Source organism: Paroedura picta, chromosome 16, assembly GCF_049243985.1.
Source record: "Paroedura picta isolate Pp20150507F chromosome 16, Ppicta_v3.0, whole genome shotgun sequence".
Taxonomy (NCBI): domain Eukaryota; kingdom Metazoa; phylum Chordata; class Lepidosauria; order Squamata; family Gekkonidae; genus Paroedura; species Paroedura picta.
The window spans coordinates 27,272,138-27,291,493 of NC_135384.1; the positions used below are offsets into that span (position 1 = coordinate 27,272,138).

Sequence of the window (19,356 nt, forward strand, 5' to 3'; positions counted from 1 at the left end):
GTTGCCCTTGGCTCGTCCCTGACGATAAACGAGGCATAGGAAGCCTAACGGGGAACAGATTTGATTAATTTGTTTAATTTATACTAATTGGCGGTATTGAGATCCCCCCGACTCTCAGGAAGCGAGGAAGGTTTGGCCCCCAGTCGCAGAACCTGGAGCTACCTCGATGCAAATTTTATTTTAATTGGGATTTATACACCGCCCCCTCCCCGTGGAGCAGCGCGGGGTGGTTCCCCTTTCTGTCATACGTAGAATCAGCGGGGAAATGTGGTATAAAGCAGTGTATTTATCTGAAAGCAAATCCTTGTGTCGCGTAGAAAAACGTGCATTGTCACAAGGAAATAGTCTGACGTGCTGTTAACAAGAACTTAATTGTTAAGGCCTTGCTTTTCTGGCTTTACGACGAGGCAAGAGCGCCCATGCCCATGGATTGGGTCCAGGCCAGTGTTTGCACAAGGGCAAGGATTTCAGCCCCCGGGATGCCGCTTTTCTCAGCCCCCCCTCTCCCCCAGCTGTTGTGGAAAAGGAGGAGCTGAGACAATCCTGCTCTTTGGAGTAAGTCCTTGTGCCTGCAGTGCTGGATCCTGTCCTTGCCTTTGTAAAATAGATGGTCTTTTGGGATGTTGATTTAGGGGGGGAGGGGTGGTTGGTTTTGTCCCAGGACCTTCTGTTGCTGTAGCTGTGTTATGACAGGGGCGGCCAAACTGTGGCACTCCAGAGGTTCATGCTGCTGGAAGGGGCTCATGGGAATTGTAGTTCATGGACATCCAGAGAGCTGCAGTTTGCCCCCCCTCCACCGTCTTATGATTTCAAGTTAAAATAATATTAATGGTGCTAAAAGATGTCACACATGAAGCTGCTTTCTACTGAATCAGACCATCAGTCCATCTCTGGTAGTTCTGGAGTCTCTGGCTGAGGTCTTCCACATCACCTCTTGCCTGGACCAATATCTGGAGACACTGGGGATTGAACCTGGGACCTTCTGCATGCAACGCCAAGGCTCTTCCCCCGAGCCACAACACTCTTTCTCCCTTTTATATGAACTAACCGGCTTTTCTCTTCTTTTTTTTTGGTCTGAGTTTCTGCTCTTCCCCTCTAGCAAAAGCTGCGTCGGTCAGAGCGCTTCTCTTCGATATCTCCTTCCTTATGTTGTGCCATGTCGCCCAGACCTATGGCTCTGAGGTAGGATTGTTCGTTCGTTCGTTCGATTTCTGTGCTTCTGCTCCTAGCAAGCTAGCCCACGGTGGCTTAGAACAACCATCTGTAACCATGATGAGTATATAAATAAAAGGGGTAAGGGCTGCTGGGAGGAGTTTGGTGTTAACAGATATGGGCCAGTCAGGTTGCTCGTTGGAGCCTGTATGCCTCTGATTGGCAATCCACCCAGTGGCTGCCCAATCACATTAAAACTCCCGCCCCTAACTGTCTCTTCACAATTTTGCCGCTTCGTCAAAGTCCCTGGCTGCTCAGATGGAGGTGGTGTGTAGGGGGAAATGGACTGTCCCCCATCGCCTCCCCCCTGACCTGAAAAGACCAACTGAGGCCTCCACAGGCCTTTTGGGGGTGGCGGAGGGGGAAAGAATCTGCCCCCCAGCACTTTCCCTCTGCCTCAAAAAGGTCTGGCTTACCCAGGGCCAGGGGTGGTGTTGGCCTAGCGCCCATTGTATTCAGAAATACAACGGGCTTTCCTGCTAGTAAAATATAATAAGACATAACCAGTAAAACAGAACATTAACATTTTTGTGCTTGGAAAATGAAAGGAATGTCCTTTTTGACAAGGCTTCCTAGGTTGCTGTTCCGCAAACTGCTCACTAGAGGGTGCTGTTCCCTTGGCCTAATGTTGACAGGTGAGCTGGCCGGCTCCTTCCCTGCCGCTGCACCTTCTTGGTCTTTCAGGTGATCGTTGGGGAAGCAGGTCCCCCCGGAGAGGTCCCTTTCTTCGAGACTTGGATGCAGACCTGCATGCCGGAAGAAGGCAAGATCCTCAACCCCGACCACCCTTGCTTCCGGCCCGATTCCACCAAGGTGGAGTCTCTTGTCGCTTTGCTCAACAACGCCTCTGAAATGAAGTTAGTGTAAGTTGGCTCCCTTGGCCCTGCATTTGGGGCAGAAAATGGGTGTCTCAAACAAATCAGGCCTGATAGTTGACTGCTTAAGGCTGACAAATGAGAGATGCAAACTCTCCTTTGCTTGCAAGAGATGCAGCTGTTTGCTGCTTTCTGTTTCCCCGTGCTGTAGAAGCTGGGTCCCGAATCTGTTGGATTTCAGAGCTTCCGTTAATCTGCCTACTATTGCTTCTTAACTTCGTAGTCTTAAGCAGGTTACAGAGTTTTAGGGAAAGTTAGGCCCCGTTTGAATGGCTGCGAAAATCTATCACAGATGCGTAGAATTTTGCAGCTAAAAGATTGATAGATCTGCCGTTACCTTCTAATAAAGAAGGCAATGCTGCCGTATGATCATGGTCAATAGGCTGAAAAAGGCCGGTGCGGGTTGTTGTGCTGTGGTGCCAGCCAGTACCATTTTAAAAAATTTGCATAGCCAGCTGGGAGAAAGCCCTCTCTGGACGCACCTAATGCCTAAGGGAAAGTATAGAATCATAGAGTTGGAAGGGGCCATACAGGCCATCTAGTCCAACCCCCTGCTCAACGCAGGATTAGCCCTAAGCATCCTAAAGCATCCTAAAGTACCAGACAACAGGGCCCCGGTACAAAGGGTGGAGGTTTTATGCACTCTGCAAGCCCTCCTCCATGGCCTGTGTCCGTGCCCTGCGGCTTCCTCACCGCTCATCCACCGGCTGCTTGCTCACGTGCAGGGCTGTTTTGCTGTGCGTATGATCCGCAACACGGCACGCATCATGCATCAGTGTGTATTTATCCTCTCTGTGAATTATCTGGTCAGCTTCTGGGGGAAGTCCTAGAATCTGCCTCCTGCTCAGTGGATATTTCACGTGGGGGAAAAATGAAACATGAGAATCTAGTCTGAGGATGCTCAAATTGGCCTCTGGTGTTGAGCTTTGATTTTGCCAAATGCTTTCAGACGTGCTTATCGCTGTGCTCCTGTGTGTTGCTGGTTGCGTCTGGCTTGGGTGGATGGAACTGCTTTAATGCTCTCCTGTGTTTCTTACTCCCTCCCCATCTTTCTCCTTGTTTGCCTCCCCCTGTCATCCTGCAGACAGATGAAATGGCAAGAAGCCTGCCTGAGCATCTCTGCTGCCATCTTGGAGATCCTGAATGCTTGGGAGAACGGCGTTTTGACCTTCGAATCCGTCCAGGTAATGCTGCACAGCATTTTCCTCTTGTGAAGAATGATGATCCACCACCACTTAATTTGCCCCTGTGGGGATCTCTGGAATGCTGACAAAAAGTGGGGGCATAATCATAAAATGGCTGCCCCAGAAGTTGGAGCCAGCCACAAAATGGCTGCCCCAGGAGGTGGAGCCAGTCACAAAATGGCTGCCCCAGGAGGTGGAGCCAGTCACAAAAGGGCTGTCCCAGGAGATGGAGCCAGTCCTTCTTCATCCAAAGAGTCATTCACACGTGGAATTCACAGCCACAGAAAGTGGTGGCAGCTACAAGCACAGAGAAATTCAAGAGGGGATCGGATAGACATATGAAGCAGAGGTCCATGTGTGGCTATTAGTCACAAGTTACAAGTTACAAGTCTGTAAGGCAGTGAGGCTCGTTTCTCTTGGTGCTTGGAGGGCAGCAGTGGGAGGGCTTCTAGAGTTCTAGCCCCACTAGTGGACCTCCTGATGGCCCCTGGGTTTTGTCCCCTGTGTGACATTGGCCTGATCTAGCATGGCTTCACTTATGTCTAGGGCAGGGATGCTCTGTCTTTTTGGTGCTTATGGGGCAACAGTGGTAGGCCTTCTGGAGGTCTGGCCCCGCTGGTGGACCTCCTGGTGGCACCCGGGTTTTGACCACTGTGTGTCTCACCTGACCCAATTTAGCTTTTCTTCTCAAGCTTCACATCGTCTTTCTTGCCTGTCTTGTCCCCCAAGAAAATCACCGACAACATCAAGGGGAAGGTGTGCAGCATGGCCGTGTGTGCCGTGGCCTGGTTGGTGGCCCATGTCCGCATGCTGGGCCTGGACGAACGGGAGAAGTCGCTGCAGATGATCCGCCAGCTGGCCACGCCCCTCTTTGGGGAGAACACCCTGCAGTTCTACAGTGAGCGGTGAGTGGGAGGCAGTGCTGCGGTCCTTCTGGGATGCAGAAAAGGATTTGAGAGGTGGAGGTGGGGAAATGGCTCTGGGCTTGGGAATTTTGGCCTCATGGCCATAATCATATAAGCTGTGGGAAGTGGGTTTGCCCAGTGATACAGAGCCCGGATTGCAATGTCCCCCAGTTCTGTTCTGTGCTGGGTAGCTGTGTTTGTCCGCCTGTAGCAGTGGAAAAGAGCATTAAGCAGGGGGTTGGACTAGATGGCCTCTATGTATCCTTCCAACTCTGTGGGCAAATTTCTGGGCTTTATGATCCACACAATTTTTGAAAATTCATTAGCAACTGCAACCAAGGCACAGCTGAGCAGGAATCATCCATCCTGCAAAAATGAATTTTGAAAAAAGAAAGAAAACCTCTGTTTCCCATCAGTTGCATCTAATAACGAAGCTCAGTTGGATCCACTTTGATCCCTGCAAACCTCATGGTCCGCAGGCCATCCCTGGAGTCTCTCCCTGCTACCTTTTGCAGGGGCCTCTGGGAGTTTGAGGCCAGTAGCATATTTATTATTTATTATTTATTATTTATTCAATTTACATCCCGCTACTCCCCGGAGGCTCGTGGCGGTTACAAATACATTATACAATACATAAAATCACCCAGTAAAATCGCCCTTAAAACTAAGAATTAAAACCCCCTTAACCACAATTCAAGACATATTGCAATGAAAAAAATCATAAACATCCCTACTATCCCCCCTCTGGCAGTAACCAAGTCGGGAGGTCTGGCTGACATTGGTGTTTCTGTCCCTCTTCTTCCTCCTGCCCCTTCCAGGGTGGTGATCATGAGCTCCATCCTCGAGCACATGTGTGCCGATGTGTTGCAACAGACAGCGGCTCAGGTGAAGTTCCCGTCCACCGGGGTGGACACGATGCCCTACTGGAACCTCCTCCCTGCGAAGAAGCCCATCAAGGAAGTGCTCACGAGCGTTTTCTCCAAGGTGTTGGAGAAAGGCTGGGTGGACAGCCGCTCCATCCACATCTTTGACACCCTTCTGCACATGGGAGGCGTCTACTGGTTCTGCAACAACCTCGTCAAGGTACAGGAAGGCCTGGCGTGGGGTGGGGTGGGGTGGGGTGGGGTGAAGAGCATCGTGCTTTGTAGGTAGACCTGCTCATCTTGACTCATTTAAAACACGTATCATGGAAGTGTTTGAAGAAAAAAGAAAGGTGAAATGGTGTCCCTGAATTCTGCGGGAGCAAATTTGGGGTATGTGGTAGGCACATTGTCACGAACCAAGGCTACTTTCTCATATGATACAAGGCCACTGAGAAATTCTGTATAGGAAAGAGTTCAGAGTTGTTTTACTAAACCCAAGAAGGGTACGTCTGGAAGTATCATGACAGAGGTCTGTTTTCAAGAACAACAGACTTGGCCAGTTTTGGGGGACATACAGCCTTCCCCCACCAATATGTCATTTTCCTGCCATGGGCTATTCCCACAGCAGAAGAGCTTTTATCTTCAAAGGACAGCTAGAACAAAGTGTAGCGGCCAAAAGGCCACACATGCATGGCTTTGTTTGCTGTCCTTACCCAGAGGTCATGGAAGTGCACAGTCAGGGCAGCAAGGCATGCAATGGCAAACGACCTCTGGACATCTCTTGCCTTAAAAACCCTGCAGAGCTGCCCTAAACCAGTCCAAACACATCCTCCTCTTAGCAGCCTTGCTCAGGTCTTGTAAACTGAGGCTCTTGATGGGCCTTCCTCTTTCCCTGCTGCCTTCCGCTTTCCCTGGCATCCCTGTCTTTCCCAGTGACTCTTGTCTTCTAATGTGACCAAAGTGCAAGCACCTCAGTTTAGTCAGTTTAACTTCTAGGGAGAGGTCAGGCTTGACTTGATGGAGAAGCCACTGATTTGTCTTGGGGGGGGGGGCTCCTCTCTCTTTCAGGAGCTGCTCAAGGAGACGCGGAAGGAGCATGCCATACGGGCGGTGGAGCTGCTGTACTCCATCTTCTGCCTGGACATGCAGCAGCTGACGCTCACCCTCCTGGGGCATATCCTGCCCAACCTGCTCACGGACTCCTCCAAGTGGCATATGTTAATGGACCCGCCGGGCAAGGCCCTTGCCAAGTAAGGGAGAGACGCGGGGGCCCAAATCCTCAGTCTCAGCCGCTTGAATGTTGGGTGAAAGAGATCCAGGCTAGACAATCCCTTGTCATCCATCCCTTGGGTCTGACGCCCCTTCTTTGCACCCTTTAGGCTGTCGGTGTGGTGCGCCTCCAGCTCCTACTCCTCCCACAACAGAGGACAGGCATCTGCCTGGCAACGGAAGAGGCACAGAGAAGATATCGAGGTGAGTTCTTACTCCTCGCTGGATTGTTTCCCAGCTGCCTGGTCCTTTTAGCTTGGGGATGTTGCAGACGGAACCTGGATCCTGCATGCAAAGCAGGCACTCTGCCGCTGAGCTGCAGCCCTTCCATAAATGTCGCTGCTTGGTCCTGAGTCGGACGCCTGGCCTGTTGAGGTCAGGGAATGGATGGTTTGGTTCAGATAAGCTGAAAAGTACCCGAATCATTGTTGAGCCTGCCAAGCAGCTGATATGTCATGATCAGCTGCTTGGTGGGCCCTTTAAATGCCTCCCCCCCCTGCCTTCTCAGGTAGCAGAGATGCCCGAGAAAGCAAGGGGAGGCATTTAAAGGGCCTGCCAAGCAGCTGATATGTCATGATCAGCTGCTTGGTGGGCCCTTTAAATGCTTTCTCAGGCAGATGAGACACTCTGCTGGGGGAGGGAGAGACAGCAGCCGGGGAAATTCAGACCGCTTCCTATTCGGTCAAATCGATTCAGTTGAATCCTGGTTCGGAGGGCAGAGGGCAGTTCAGCCTGAATCGATCCCGGTGAAATCCAAAACGTGTTTTGTCATGTCATCCACTGTTCTTTTAGCGTTTCCCTTGTGCTTCTAGGGTCAGTAGGGACGCTGGGGGCACGCCTTTTCTTTAACGAAGGGACACTGTGTGTTGGACGGAAGCTGCTGTGTGACTAAAAAGATCGGGCACAGGATGCTCGCCTTGTGGATCTCTGTGGCTGTTAGTTGGCCAGTCCCAGTTCCCTCCGAACTCTCTCAGCCCCACAAGCTGCCTGTTGTGGAGAGAGGAACGGGGAAGGCGATTGTAAGCTGCCTTGAGACTCCTACAGGGAGGGAAAAGCAGGCTACGAAAACGTAGTCGCCTTTTCCTGTTTCTTTCATTTTTTTGTCTCTCCTCCAGGATTACATCAGCCTCTTCCCCTTGGACGACACCCAGCCCTCCAAACTCATGCGCCTGCTGAGTTCCAACGAGGAAGACACCAGCATCCTGTCCAGCCCCAGTAAGTGGAACCACGGTGAGGAAACGTTCCTGGAATACCTGTGGGCCCCAGCAAGTTCCCTGGGAGAGGTTGGAGGGAGCGGGGGAGTCCTGAATTCAAATCCTGCCAAAGTTCTTTTTACATTCCCCCTTATCGAAGAAGGCCAAAATAAGCTCCTGAGAAAATCAAGATGCAAAGGTATACACGTTAAAGGTTAAGACTTTGGAAATGTTAGTAAAAATAAGGTTCCTACATCCGAACGGGTGAGGGCAGCAAGGTCCTCACAGTTTGCAGATTCGTGACTCGCGGTTTAACTTATTCGCAGGCTGAGGTTTCGTCAAGTGTTAGGGGCAAGGTAGGTGACATTACAGGCACGAGCCAGTCGGTGCCTTCCATGCACGACTTTTCCACGGTTCAAGTGTAAACAGTCCCACAGGTTTCAAAAGCGGGGTGTGTCTCTCCCCCACCTCTAGAGCAAGGGTAGTCAAATTGTGGCCCTCCAGATGTCCATGGACTACAATTCCCACGAGCCCCTGCCAGCATTCGCTGACGGGCTCATGGGAATTGTAGTCCATGGACATCTGGAGGGCTGCAGTTTGACGACCCCTGCTCTAGAGAAATATGAGCATTTGCACGGAATACAGTGAAGGCACTTGCAGGCCAACTCAATTCCCTGCTGTAAAAAAGTTCTGTGTCTCTTAACCTTCAAAATGCCCTTGAAGGTCAAAATGCCCTTGAAGTGGCCACTCTGTACGTCTCACGTTTCCGGTCTGCTGACGCAGCAGAAGATTTTTATGGAAGGTGGTTGGCAGTTGCCAAATCCGGATGGAAGGCAAGCAAAAAACCGAGCGAACAAGATGTGACCCCCTTCATCATGGGAAAGGGGAACGTCACCGTTCGTCAGCTTGGACTCACGCCCAGTGATTCAGAGAACTCCTGCCTGGACTTCATTCCATTTGCATGTTTCCCCCATTGTTGTAAAGCTTCAGTTTCCTCATATTGCGTTACCCTTTGTTTGCAATTTCACTTTTCTCCCGATAGCCCTGAAATTTGGGATTTTTTTTTCCTCCCGCCCTAACGAGTGAGTTGGCAGGTGCCGTTTCCTCTCCCGCTGAACAGAGACGAATTACGACAGCCGCAAAGCCCTGACATCCCCTGCCTTGATTTCCCTGTGCCTCAGTTGGGAGCCCCTGCCCTCAGGCACAGAGCCCAACCTGGACAGGCTGCTGTTCTCAATGTTGGGGTGAAGAGCAGCAACTTCTAATCTATTGAGCTGGGTTTGATTCCCCGCTCCTCCACATGAAGCCAGCTTGGGTGCCCCTGGCCTAGTCACAGTCCTTTTAGAGCTGTTCTCACAGGACAGTCCAGTCAGAGCTGCCTCAGCCCCACCTACCTCGCAGGGGGAAAGGTGGGGAGAGGAAGGGAAGGCAATGGTGAGCCACTTTGAGACTTCTGCGGGCAGTGAAAACTATAAAAACCAAGTCCTCCTCTTCAAGAGCCAGCTTGGTGTCATGGTTAGGAGTGCAGATTTCTAATCTAGCCAGCCGGGTTTGATTCCCCGCTCCCCCACATGCAACCAACTGGGTGATCTTGGGCTTGCTATAGCCCTGATAAAGCTGTTCTGACCGAGCAGGAATCTCAGGGCTCTCTCAACCTCACCCACCTCACAGGGTGTCTGTTGTGGGGAGAGGAAAGGGAAGGCGATTGGAAGCCACTTTGAGACTTGTCCGGGTAGACAAAAGTGGCATATAAGAACCAACTCTTCTCCTTTCTGCTTAGCTAGCACTGTCGAAATCTCCCCTCATCTTCCCCTTTGCCTTTGTCCCACAATATGGAGACAATTCTTCCCGATTTACCTTCCGTATTGGGCTGCTTTCTTCCCTAGCCACTTTGTGCTGCCGTACCAAAATACTAAATGCGATATTATCATATTTACGCGGCCAGCGAAGAACAGTGTCAGACGCTTCAGCCATAGGCCCAGCCACCCCCCTGCCGCCATCTTGTTTCCCGCAAGGAACTTTGACAGAGCTCCTCACCCCTTTAGCGTCCTCTCTGCCTCAGACCCCTTCTCTTTCCTCAGCAGACCGGACCATGAGCAGTTCCCTCTCCGCCTCGCAGCTCCACACGGTCAGCATGAGGGACCCGCTCAACAGAGTGCTGGGTAAGCCTTCCGTTTCCAGACGGCCTGTGGAGGAAGTTTCAGAACGTGAGCCGACTTTGAAGCCCAGGGCCAAATTGCATTGAGCTTTGGTGTGATTGCGCGGGAGAGACGTGTGTTTGAAATAGTTTTCTGCTGTGGGGGCAGAGCTTTGCTTACGTCTCTCTCTGTTTCTCCCCCCCCCCTCCCTCAGCCAACCTCTTCCTGCTCATCTCCTCCATCTTGGGCGCCAAGACGGCCGGCACACACACCCAGTTTGTCCAGTGGTTCATGGAGGAGTGCGTGGACTGCTTGGAGCAGGGCAGCCGTGGCAACATCCTACAGTTCATGCCTTTCGCCATGGTTCGTGTCGTTCCTTCTGGTGCTTTTTGAGCCTTCCTCCGGGGGCTGGGGCTCGGGGATCGAGCTGTCCCAGGTTCAGTCCGCAGCAGGATCAGGCAGCAGGAGAGCTCCTGCCAGCCAGATCAGGCAATACCGACAACACTGAGTGATTCAGGAGAAGGCAGCTTCCTGTGTACTCACGGATCTGGCTTCCCCCAAGAGAAGCATGGCGCTGCGGTTGAGAGTCACGGCCCCTCATCTGGAGAGTTTGATTTCCTCGCTCCTCCTCCGCGTGGGCCGGTCGCAGTTCTCTTAGAGCTGTCCTAGCCGAGCAGTTCTCTCAGAGCTCTCACAGCCTTGCCTACCTCCTAGGGTGCTGTGGAGAGAGGAAGGTGATTGCGAGCCGCGTTGAGACTCCTTCAGGAAGTGAAAAGCAGGGTATTAAAGCCAACTTCTTCATAATCTGTGCAGCGTGGGTTAGAGCAGGCTTTTTGAGCTGCACCTCTAGGGTTGTCTTTGTTATTTTCTTGGGCAGTTTTTTTACCCCAGTCGCTCATCTGACAGCTGCCTTTTCAGCGTGGCCACCGTTCCTCCCGTTCAGATTGGCTGCATTTCTCCACCTTTATTCCAGCAGGGTCTCCAAATGAGTGAATTGCAGCAATATCAGACAAGCACAGTGGTGCCCTACAAAGTAACAAAACACACTGAGTCAGAGTTCATATCAATCAGATGCATGAAATGCACATCCATAGGAGTTAAGTTGATACTCAAGAGTTACAAACTCTTGCCTAACTACTTATTCCCATTCTGATTACAGCCCCAAGGGCTGCTTTTCGCGACAAGTGTGGAAGGAAATGCTCTTTGAGTTTCCCGCCACCAGAGGGAGGCCACAGGCAGAACATGGAAGGACCAGCAAAGACTGCAGGGGTCTAAGGCTGATTCTGCAGTTACAATTCGGGGGGGATGTTTTCACCGCATCGGATTCTAAGTGTAGATTCTGAATTTGTGCCTGGCGTTCTGCATCTGTGGTTTTCTCCGGTCGCTGATCAGGATTTCAATTGTGACGTGTGTTTTGCAGAGTGGGCGGTCCTGCTTCCCCTTGTGGGGGGGGAAGGAATCTGAGCATGCGCAATAGTGTACTCACACCCTAACGCAATCAATTTTTTTAACATTGCTTCCCCCGCAATCGCTCAATTCCCCTGGCACTTGAATCACCCAAACCAGGCGGAGGGGGTCTTATTTTGATGGACACTCAATTACTCAATTTTGACGGACACTCAGTTTTGATGGACACACATCCATGAAGGCAAAGTGTGCCTGCTGCCATCACACAACAGTGTATCTGCACAAAAAGTTACAAAGTGCCCCGTTGCACCTTAAGCAATGAAAGTGCATCCAGATGCTGGAGGGGGAGGCATCTGGAGGGATGTGGAGTCCTCATTTTTGACTTCAGGTTAACTCCCTGGAGCAGGGGTAGTCAAACTGTGGCCCTCCAGATGTCCGTGGACTACAATTCCCATGAGCCCCTGCCAGCATTCGCTGGCAGGGGCTCATGGAATTGTAGTCCATGGATGTCTGGAGGGCCGCAGTTTGACTGCCCCTGCTCTGGGGCGTTCCTAGAAAGCAGGCACTAGTGTTATTGTACACTTGTGTTGTAACGCGATTGTGTTCAAAAGTTCAAATAATATGGAGGGGAGGCAGATAGTAGGCGGACTCAATACGTATCTATGACGACACCACTGGAGGCGGGACCGGAGGAGGAAGCAGACTCAAATCCCGGCTGCCTCATTGGATAACCGCAAATTGTCTTCTAAGGGGAGGGGGAGAAATCGCAGTTTCTGAGGATGCTCATTCATTTTCTTGAATTTCTATACTGCCCCTCCATAAGGCTCAGGGCGGTTTACATAAAACGTTAGGAAGGCGACAGTAGAAGCAGCCTAACTGAAGCATTTCTCTCCCCCCCCCCCGAATTGTGGAAAGCTATGATAGGGAGGGGGGTGCAGTCAGACATCAGAGCATATCTGAACGTGGGCCATGAATAGGTGGTCTCTATGAATGATCTCTTTGCCTTGGAGGCAAATCGGCTGCCTAACGGGGGTCGGCCCCAGAGCCACCTAAATGCTGCTGCATTTGTGTCTGTTTGTTAGCTTGCTGTCCCCTTGACCCCTTTCTCCTTCCCCCCCTCTCTGGCCAGGTCTCAGAGTTGGTGAAGGCGTCCACCATGTCCAGCCCCAAAATCGTCCTGGCCATCACGGACCTCAGCTTACCCCTGGGCCGCCGGGTAGCTGCCAAAGCCATCTCTGCCTTGTGAGCTTCAGAAAGGACCTCTGCTGCAGCCACGGATGAATCTCACTGGTAAATCTCAGCAGCGGGGGAAACGGAGAACACAGTTCACCTCCAGAAGGTCCTGCCAAGTTGGTCTTGGGTGCGTCTTGAGAGCCTCTCCACCAGCTGCCTTGCCGAAGCCTTTCCGAGGATTGTGGGGCTTCTTCCTTCATCCAATGGCTTGGCCATTCCTCAGCAGTACGGGCTGTCATCTGAACGTATTCTCCAGATTTTGTGGATGCCTTTCCTTGGATTTCCCCCCGCCCCATTCTGGGGGGAATGAAACAAATCCTGAAAGGAACTATCATGAGACCGTTTGTGAGATCAGATTTTCTTTTGTATTTTCCAGAATGTTTCCCAAACTTTCAGAGCAGAAAGCAGTGGCTACACCATTCCCCCCCCACATGTTCCCTAACAGGAGCTAATTTCCCCAAAGGTCTAAATGTCACAGAGGATGCATGATCAGTCTCATGCCGACATGCTGCTTTTCTGTCCTCACCTTCCGGTGTACAGATTTTTGCATTATTTTCCTGAGATTTTGTGGATTTTGTATAAATTAATACTGAAAAATTATGTTTTTTTCCTTCTTTTGCCATCTCCCAGAAGGGTGCATGGAGAGGTGATTGAGGTCAAATGCGGATACATTCCATGGTTCAATAATCATACTGTTCGGGGCACCGTGCAGATGCGGGACTCAAAATTCGGCATCTCGATAACCTCAGCAAGTTCCTTTGGGTAGGCGTTGAAAGTAGGCAGCGAGAGATCTGAGGGGTTGTGGTTAGCTCTGTCTTGCCTCTAGCAAGGGTGGCTTTTTAGGAGTTTCAGTGTTTTGGTTGAGAAACACCAGCCACAGAGTGAACTGGCGACTGAGGATCAGACCAGAGCGAGTGGTTGGAATTAATTCAAAAGAATTTTTGAAACATCCGGAAGATGTTCTGTTCTTGTTTCTTAAAGATGTCCCCGACAGTTAGAGCGGTTCCTCAGTGGAACAGGCTTCCTCAGGAGGTGGTGGGTTCTCCATCTTTGGAAATGTTTAAACAGAGGCTGGAGAGCCATCTGATGGAGAGGCTGATTCTGTGAAGGTTCAAGGGGGTGGCAGGTGACAGTGGAGGACCGATAGTGCAGGGGGTTGGACTAGATGACCCAGGGGGTTCCTTCCAACTCTGTTATTCTATGATTCTATGTGGCCCTTTCTTGCGTGCCCAGGGGAATACCGATCGCCACTTTGGAATCAGAAGGCAAATTTCTTCCACATCAGACTGGCCAGGGATTCTGGCTGGGGAGAGGGGGGGGGGAATAATCTGGGCATGGAGTTGGGGTCATAGTAGTGGGCAACTAATTGTGAATATCCTGCGTTTTGCAAAGGGTTGGACTAGATGACCCAGGAGGCCCCTTCCAGTGCTACAATTCTATCCTGGCTGTCTTGCTCCACATTCCTGTTCAGGGTTTGCTGCAAGCATTTGACACAGTTTTTCCCTATCTGGTTTTGTCACCCAAGTCCCTGCTGATCTCTGGAAATTCCAGAATTGGTGAGTGAGAGTCGAGCCCTCCGTCTCTTTCACAGCACGTGTGAGTAATCGGCGTTCCATCTAATCCTTCTATTGATGGGAGGAGGAAGGACGCATGTATTTACTTCAATTACGATTAAAATCACTTGCTGGAATTTGTAATTAGAACCTGGCTCGGGTGCCAAGACACGGAGATCTGTGCCAGACGGATCACGAGGGCGTGTCGGGCTATTTCTGCTACAGGCGGAAGCAGGACTTGGCCGTCGCAGATAGCAGGAAGTATTTGCAAATTGGGGACTGGAAGTCTGGCAAGCACGTTTGAAAGGTTCCAGCCCCGCGACAGCTTTGTGTCAGGCTTGGGTAAGCCCCTTTCTACTCCAGCCTCAGCTCTCCTCCCCCTCCCCTCTGCACATAAATCCAAATGATGAGGTTTGGGGGCATGGTACAGATCAGTGAATCGAAAGAATAAAGCACTGGGGTCGTCATAAAGGTTGCAACCCCAAAAATGTCACGTGCCATATTTAGAATTGGGCTGAAAAGCGCAGTATAAATGTTTAGGAGTTGTCTGGCGCTTTTGAGACTAACGTGGTTCACAAATACTTAAGAAAATAAAAAATATATTAAAAAATCAATTAACTCCTTCCCATTCAGGAAACCCTTCTGGGGCACATCAAGAAACCCCGGTTGAGAAAACCTGATCTAAATGGCGGTTTTTCAATCTCAAACCATGACAATTCCACTTTTCTTTTTCGCATTCCTTTCTCACCTTCAGAGTGGGGACGTTTATTCTGCACGGGTATGCACGGTCTCCTTTAGGAAGTGAAAGGTGGGGTATAAGAATCCAACCCTTCACAGCAGGCAGAAATGCTGAAAATAAAATGCCTTGGAGAGACCCCCTTCGGCTGCTCGGCATCTACAAATAGCCAACGTGCCTTTCCCCTGTGGGAAGCCGTGAACTGGCAGGCCATCCTGGAACTGGTCTGTGCTGGTTCATATCTAAGAAGCTGAGTTGCTACTTCGGCCTTTCCCAGACATTGCCAGACTTTTCGTTTCTCCCAGGGACAATCTGAAGTCATCTTGAAATCTGGTTGAGGCCCCTCTGCTTTTCCTCAGTGTCCTGTCTGTGGCTGCCCTCAATTCCTGAAAGGGAAGTGGGGAATTTCCTAAGGTGGTCTCTGGAGGACACTAATCCCCAAACTGGGCACTAATCATTCTGCTACTAATGTCTGAGTCTCACTTTTTACGGTGCCACCCAAAAACAGTTCTGTTCAGAGCGTCCTGGGGTGTCCCTTGGTTATCTGTGACAAATGCTTTTACAAGAATGAATCACAGCCGTTTGTCCCACGAGCCACGTGGGATGCGTCTGTGTCGGAGCCTTCTGATGGCAGGTGTGAGCTAGGGAAACCACCTTGATCTCCCCCTGGAATCGTCTCTGCCGATTTGAAGATGAGACCCAGGAGACTGGGGACTTGGCTGGATGCCGAACCAGATCCCGTCTTTGTTTGGCCACGTGTGATGACGGTCTCGTGTCTCGCGGAAGCAGCTGGCCAGCTGGAGCCTGGAATCCGGGAAACCAACCGATCCTTGCAAATGGGTGGATCCGCAGACAGCATTTCCAGAGCAGGAAGTTGGCGAGAATTCTCGGACAAGCGCGGTGTGATAGCTTTTTGCCTTGTAATCCTTCATCAGTGAAAATAATTTCGAGTCGCCTTGGTTGAAACGAACCTCGCAGCTTGTTTCCTTCCTACTTGGCTGCTAGGCAAAGGAGTGACCAGTCCCAAACCAAAAGGGGAAACTAATATCGCTGGCAGATTTTGGACTTTTGGAGGATGGGATAGTCTTTGGCTCTCTCTGATCCAGACAGTTGAACTTAAAAAAGCATTTACTTTTGCTCCCCCCCCTTCCTGTTATGCAAATAGATTAAAGTATATATAAAAATGAAAGATTGGCAGCGACCGTGTAGTTTATGTAACGCCACCTCCTTGAACTGGCTTTCCAACAAGGGTGGGGGTCATAAATCTCTCAGGATCGCAGCCAGGAGCTGCTGAGAGAGAGTTGGCTAACACAGTCGTTGATTAACTTCTTTAGGGAATCTTGGGGACAAGATGCCAGAGATGTAAAGTGGAGGTGGGATATGATGGAGGTCTTTGGCATGCAAAAAGAAGACACAGGGTGACGGGGCCGGGGAGGAATGTCCAAGGAACTCCGCAGAAACGTTTCTGTCAGAATGCTTGATTCTTGTTCTTCCCGTAAGGGGATGCGGTACAAGCGGAACGCCCTCCGTGACAAAATGCGGCCAACCGGACAGCAGGAATTCCCCCCACCCCTGCTTTGCAGGACATCGGCTGACGAAGAATTACATATCAATGAATTAGATTTGTTGGGTTTTTCTGTACACGTGATGCTTAAATTAGGATGGTGTGTCATTTATATATCCATGGCATTTCGCAGAGCGATAAGCACAGCAACCAAAGGACCAGTTCCCTGCTCCAAGGAGACTGCAGTGCACCTTTCAACAGTACAGGGGGAAAAGGGACAAGGAGGAAAGATAAAAATAGAGAAGGCAACAGAATGAGAGAGGAGGGGGTGAGGGGCTGAAGCCTGAGAGGAGGACTAAAGGTTTAAGGCTAAGGTGTTCTCTGAATAGGCATCTTTTGCCCAGGGATAAGAAGGAAGTGATATCGCATCAGGGACAATTCAGTGCTCTCTCTCCATGGGCTTCTTTCTCCTAAGGAAAACTTGGGTAGCAGTCAGGCCCAGTTAGTGTGTCATGATGCTATCCTGTGGAATAGTGGCTAAGAACGGCGGCTTCTAATCTGGCGAGCCGGGTTTGATTCCCCGCTCCTCCACATGAAGCCACCTGGGTGACCTTGGATCAGTCACAGTCCTGATAGTGCTGTTCCCACACAGCAGTCCTGTCAGCTCTTTCAGCCTCACTTCACCACTTCAAAGGATGTCTCTTGTGGGGAGAGGAAGGGAAGGCGATTGTATATTGCCTAGAGACTCTTTCGGGCAGTGAAAAGCGGGGTATAAAAACCAACTCCTCCTCCTCATTCTAATTCTTCTAATTTCAATGTATTTACACATTCATAGACCAAAATACTGAAATATAGAATCAGAGTTGGGAGAGACCTCCAGGGTCATCTAGTCCAACCCCTTGCAGAATGCAGGAAAATTCACAGCATCCCACAAGCTCAGGGTTCTAGGTTGGTCGGTCAAGCTATCCTACACCTACCAGACCCTGTTTAATAATTTGTCGCTCAGACGCTGCACCAAACTATTGGGGTTGGTGACACTAACACGGTTTGGTTTACACGCTGCCGTCCTTTATTCATCCCCTAAAGCAGGGGTAGTCAAACTGCGGCCCTCCAGATGTCCATGGACTACAATTCCCATGAGCCCTTGCCAGCGTTCGCTGGCAGGGGCTCATGGGAATTGTAGTCCATGGACATCTGGAGGGCCGCAGTTTGACTACCCCTGCCCTAAAGTATGTACAGACCCGAGATCTTTGCTTATGTGTGTGTACCATCTCTAGTCCTTCGAGGCGGAGTGTGTGCTTAAGCGACTCACAGGAAGTGCGTCATGCATTAGTTGCCGATCTTAATGGTCCCACAAACCAAATATCCTAATGCTCCTTGAAGAATGAGCAACTCGGATACGCAGGGCAAAAAGTCAGGGGCTGTGTCCTGTCATGAAGACGAAGGCAAAACTAGTTGAAAGGTTCTCCCTCACTGGCTTGGATTAGGACGCGGCTGGATTTGCTAGAGCAGGGGAGATACAAATGTAATAAATAAAATGACTCAATAGTTCAGAAACAATTCGTCTTGATGAAGCTCACATGTCTGAGTCAGAAAATGATTAGAGTATGATCTCTCCTTCTGTACACACACACTGAAGGTGAAATCTGTTTGCTTTAACTTCTAATGCATCAACAAACTTCCTCCGATCCTTTCAAGCGTCGGGAGCCACAAAACCGGTGACTACGCTGGACTAAAGCCATGCTAATTGGATTCCAGTTCTTCTTCAATAATCTCAGGACTCTCTCAGGGGGTCTGTTGTGGGGAGAGGAAAGGGAAGGTGATTGGAAGCCACTTTGAGTCTCCTTTGGGTAGAGAAAAGCGGCAGAAAAGAACCAACTGTTCTTTTTCTGAATGGATAGATGGATAGAGAGGCAGACAAACAAATGTAACTCTGAGAATCAGATTGCACTTTTTTTGTCACTTTTATTTTCTTCCTCCTCCTCCTCATGTTAGCCTTACCGGCCCCTGATTCTTCTCTGCAGAGATTTTTGTCAAACAGTTAACCATTATTACCCAACTGGTCATTCGTAGAAGATCCAACATCACTGGGGATTTTTAAAAAAACTTTTCAGGCTCCTGCATCAATGGAACTCATCTCAGAAACCCCGCTTTCTCACTTTTCCTTTCCAAAATCAGTCCCAAGCTTGTCCTTAAGACCTACAAGCCCAAACTCAACAAGTAAGAGTGGGAGGGGGCAGGAAAGCTCTTCCCTAGGGAAGGGAGACGTGGCCCTACCTGGGGGGAGCTGCACTCCTCTCCTCCTTCTGCAGTTAGGACTTTCCTCCTCTGTGTAACCAGTTGCAGCCTGTCGAGAGCTGGCGCATCCCACACCCCACCCACACAGTGGAAAATAGAATCAGCGCAACACAACTTCTGCGGGGGCCATCTGAGGAAGCCGAAAGCAGAAGGAAGCTATCTTTGCTTTCTAAGAATGGGCTGTGCTTCAACATGACAAAGAATGCGGAAACCCGCAGACACCAGCTAGCCCAACTAGCCTCAGGACCAACCAAGCTACAACGCTCTTTACGGCTCCGGGATAATTTTGTGAGGGAAATTATTTCGTCTTGGACAGGAAGCATCAACGTTGGTCTGCATTTGTACGTCACGCAAAGCTATAGTTAAGACGAACTGTAGTTTATCAACCTTTTCGAACCACGGTTCCAGACTTTCTCCACCTTTTTACCTTTGAGGAACCCCTGGAACGGTTCTCAGGCTTTGAGAAGTCCCGGAATTGGCATGGTTGTGCCGAATATGGTTGGGGAAGAATAGCTGTGTCCACGCCCATCCAGGGCCCCTCCCTTTCCTATCCCCTCCAGGCCTTTTCCAATTTTTAGACTGCCCCTCTCAAACATGTCCTTCTGAACACATCGTTTCGATATTTTGAAAGGGGTCCAAGAAAGTACACAGGTACTGCATGATATTGTTGCTAATTTTTGGAGTTGAACTTGATCCTCATCTTGGCCTCTGAGATAATGAACAGGTTTTGCCCTGTCTGGACAAAGATGTCCAGCAAGAGCTGTTATTTATCACCTCTTTGGGGATGGGGATCCTGAGCAAACTGGGACAAGGGTCCCAGACTGTTTAGGTCTTTAAAAGCTTTGCTTCCAAGCTGAAAGTAATTCAAAAGCTGCCCTTCAAAGGGTGAGCAATGACCTGCCCACCCTTTATTCCATCCACTCTGCATCTTCTGCCATCCTCCCCCACAGCTTGGTGTAGTGGTTAAGAGCGGCAGCTTCTAACCT

General features: G+C 50.3%; 1 protein-coding gene across 7 annotated transcripts in view; it reads left to right on the top strand.

Annotated features, from left to right (window-relative positions):
- MED24 (mediator complex subunit 24) overlaps positions 1 to 15,757 on the top strand; it is a 66,830-nt gene extending 51,073 nt beyond the window's left edge. Inside the window, exons 16-26 of one of the 7 annotated variants that reach the window (XM_077312856.1) lie at positions 1,073 to 1,182; positions 1,897 to 2,075; positions 3,172 to 3,271; positions 4,001 to 4,176; positions 4,995 to 5,259; positions 6,108 to 6,289; positions 6,419 to 6,512; positions 7,424 to 7,538; positions 9,583 to 9,663; positions 9,854 to 10,002; positions 12,176 to 15,757. In XM_077312856.1, coding sequence (XP_077168971.1) covers positions 1,073 to 1,182; positions 1,897 to 2,075; positions 3,172 to 3,271; positions 4,001 to 4,176; positions 4,995 to 5,259; positions 6,108 to 6,289; positions 6,419 to 6,512; positions 7,424 to 7,538; positions 9,583 to 9,663; positions 9,854 to 10,002; positions 12,176 to 12,292 — 1,568 coding nt within the window. In that variant the 3' untranslated portion in view covers positions 12,293 to 15,757. The remainder of the gene's footprint in view (positions 1 to 1,072; positions 1,183 to 1,896; positions 2,076 to 3,171; positions 3,272 to 4,000; positions 4,177 to 4,994; positions 5,260 to 6,107; positions 6,290 to 6,418; positions 6,513 to 7,423; positions 7,539 to 9,582; positions 9,664 to 9,853; positions 10,003 to 12,175) is intronic. The other 6 variants (XM_077312857.1, XM_077312859.1, XM_077312860.1 and 3 more) reach the window with 6 other exon arrangements.
- The last annotated feature ends 3,599 nt before the right edge of the window (positions 15,758 to 19,356 follow it).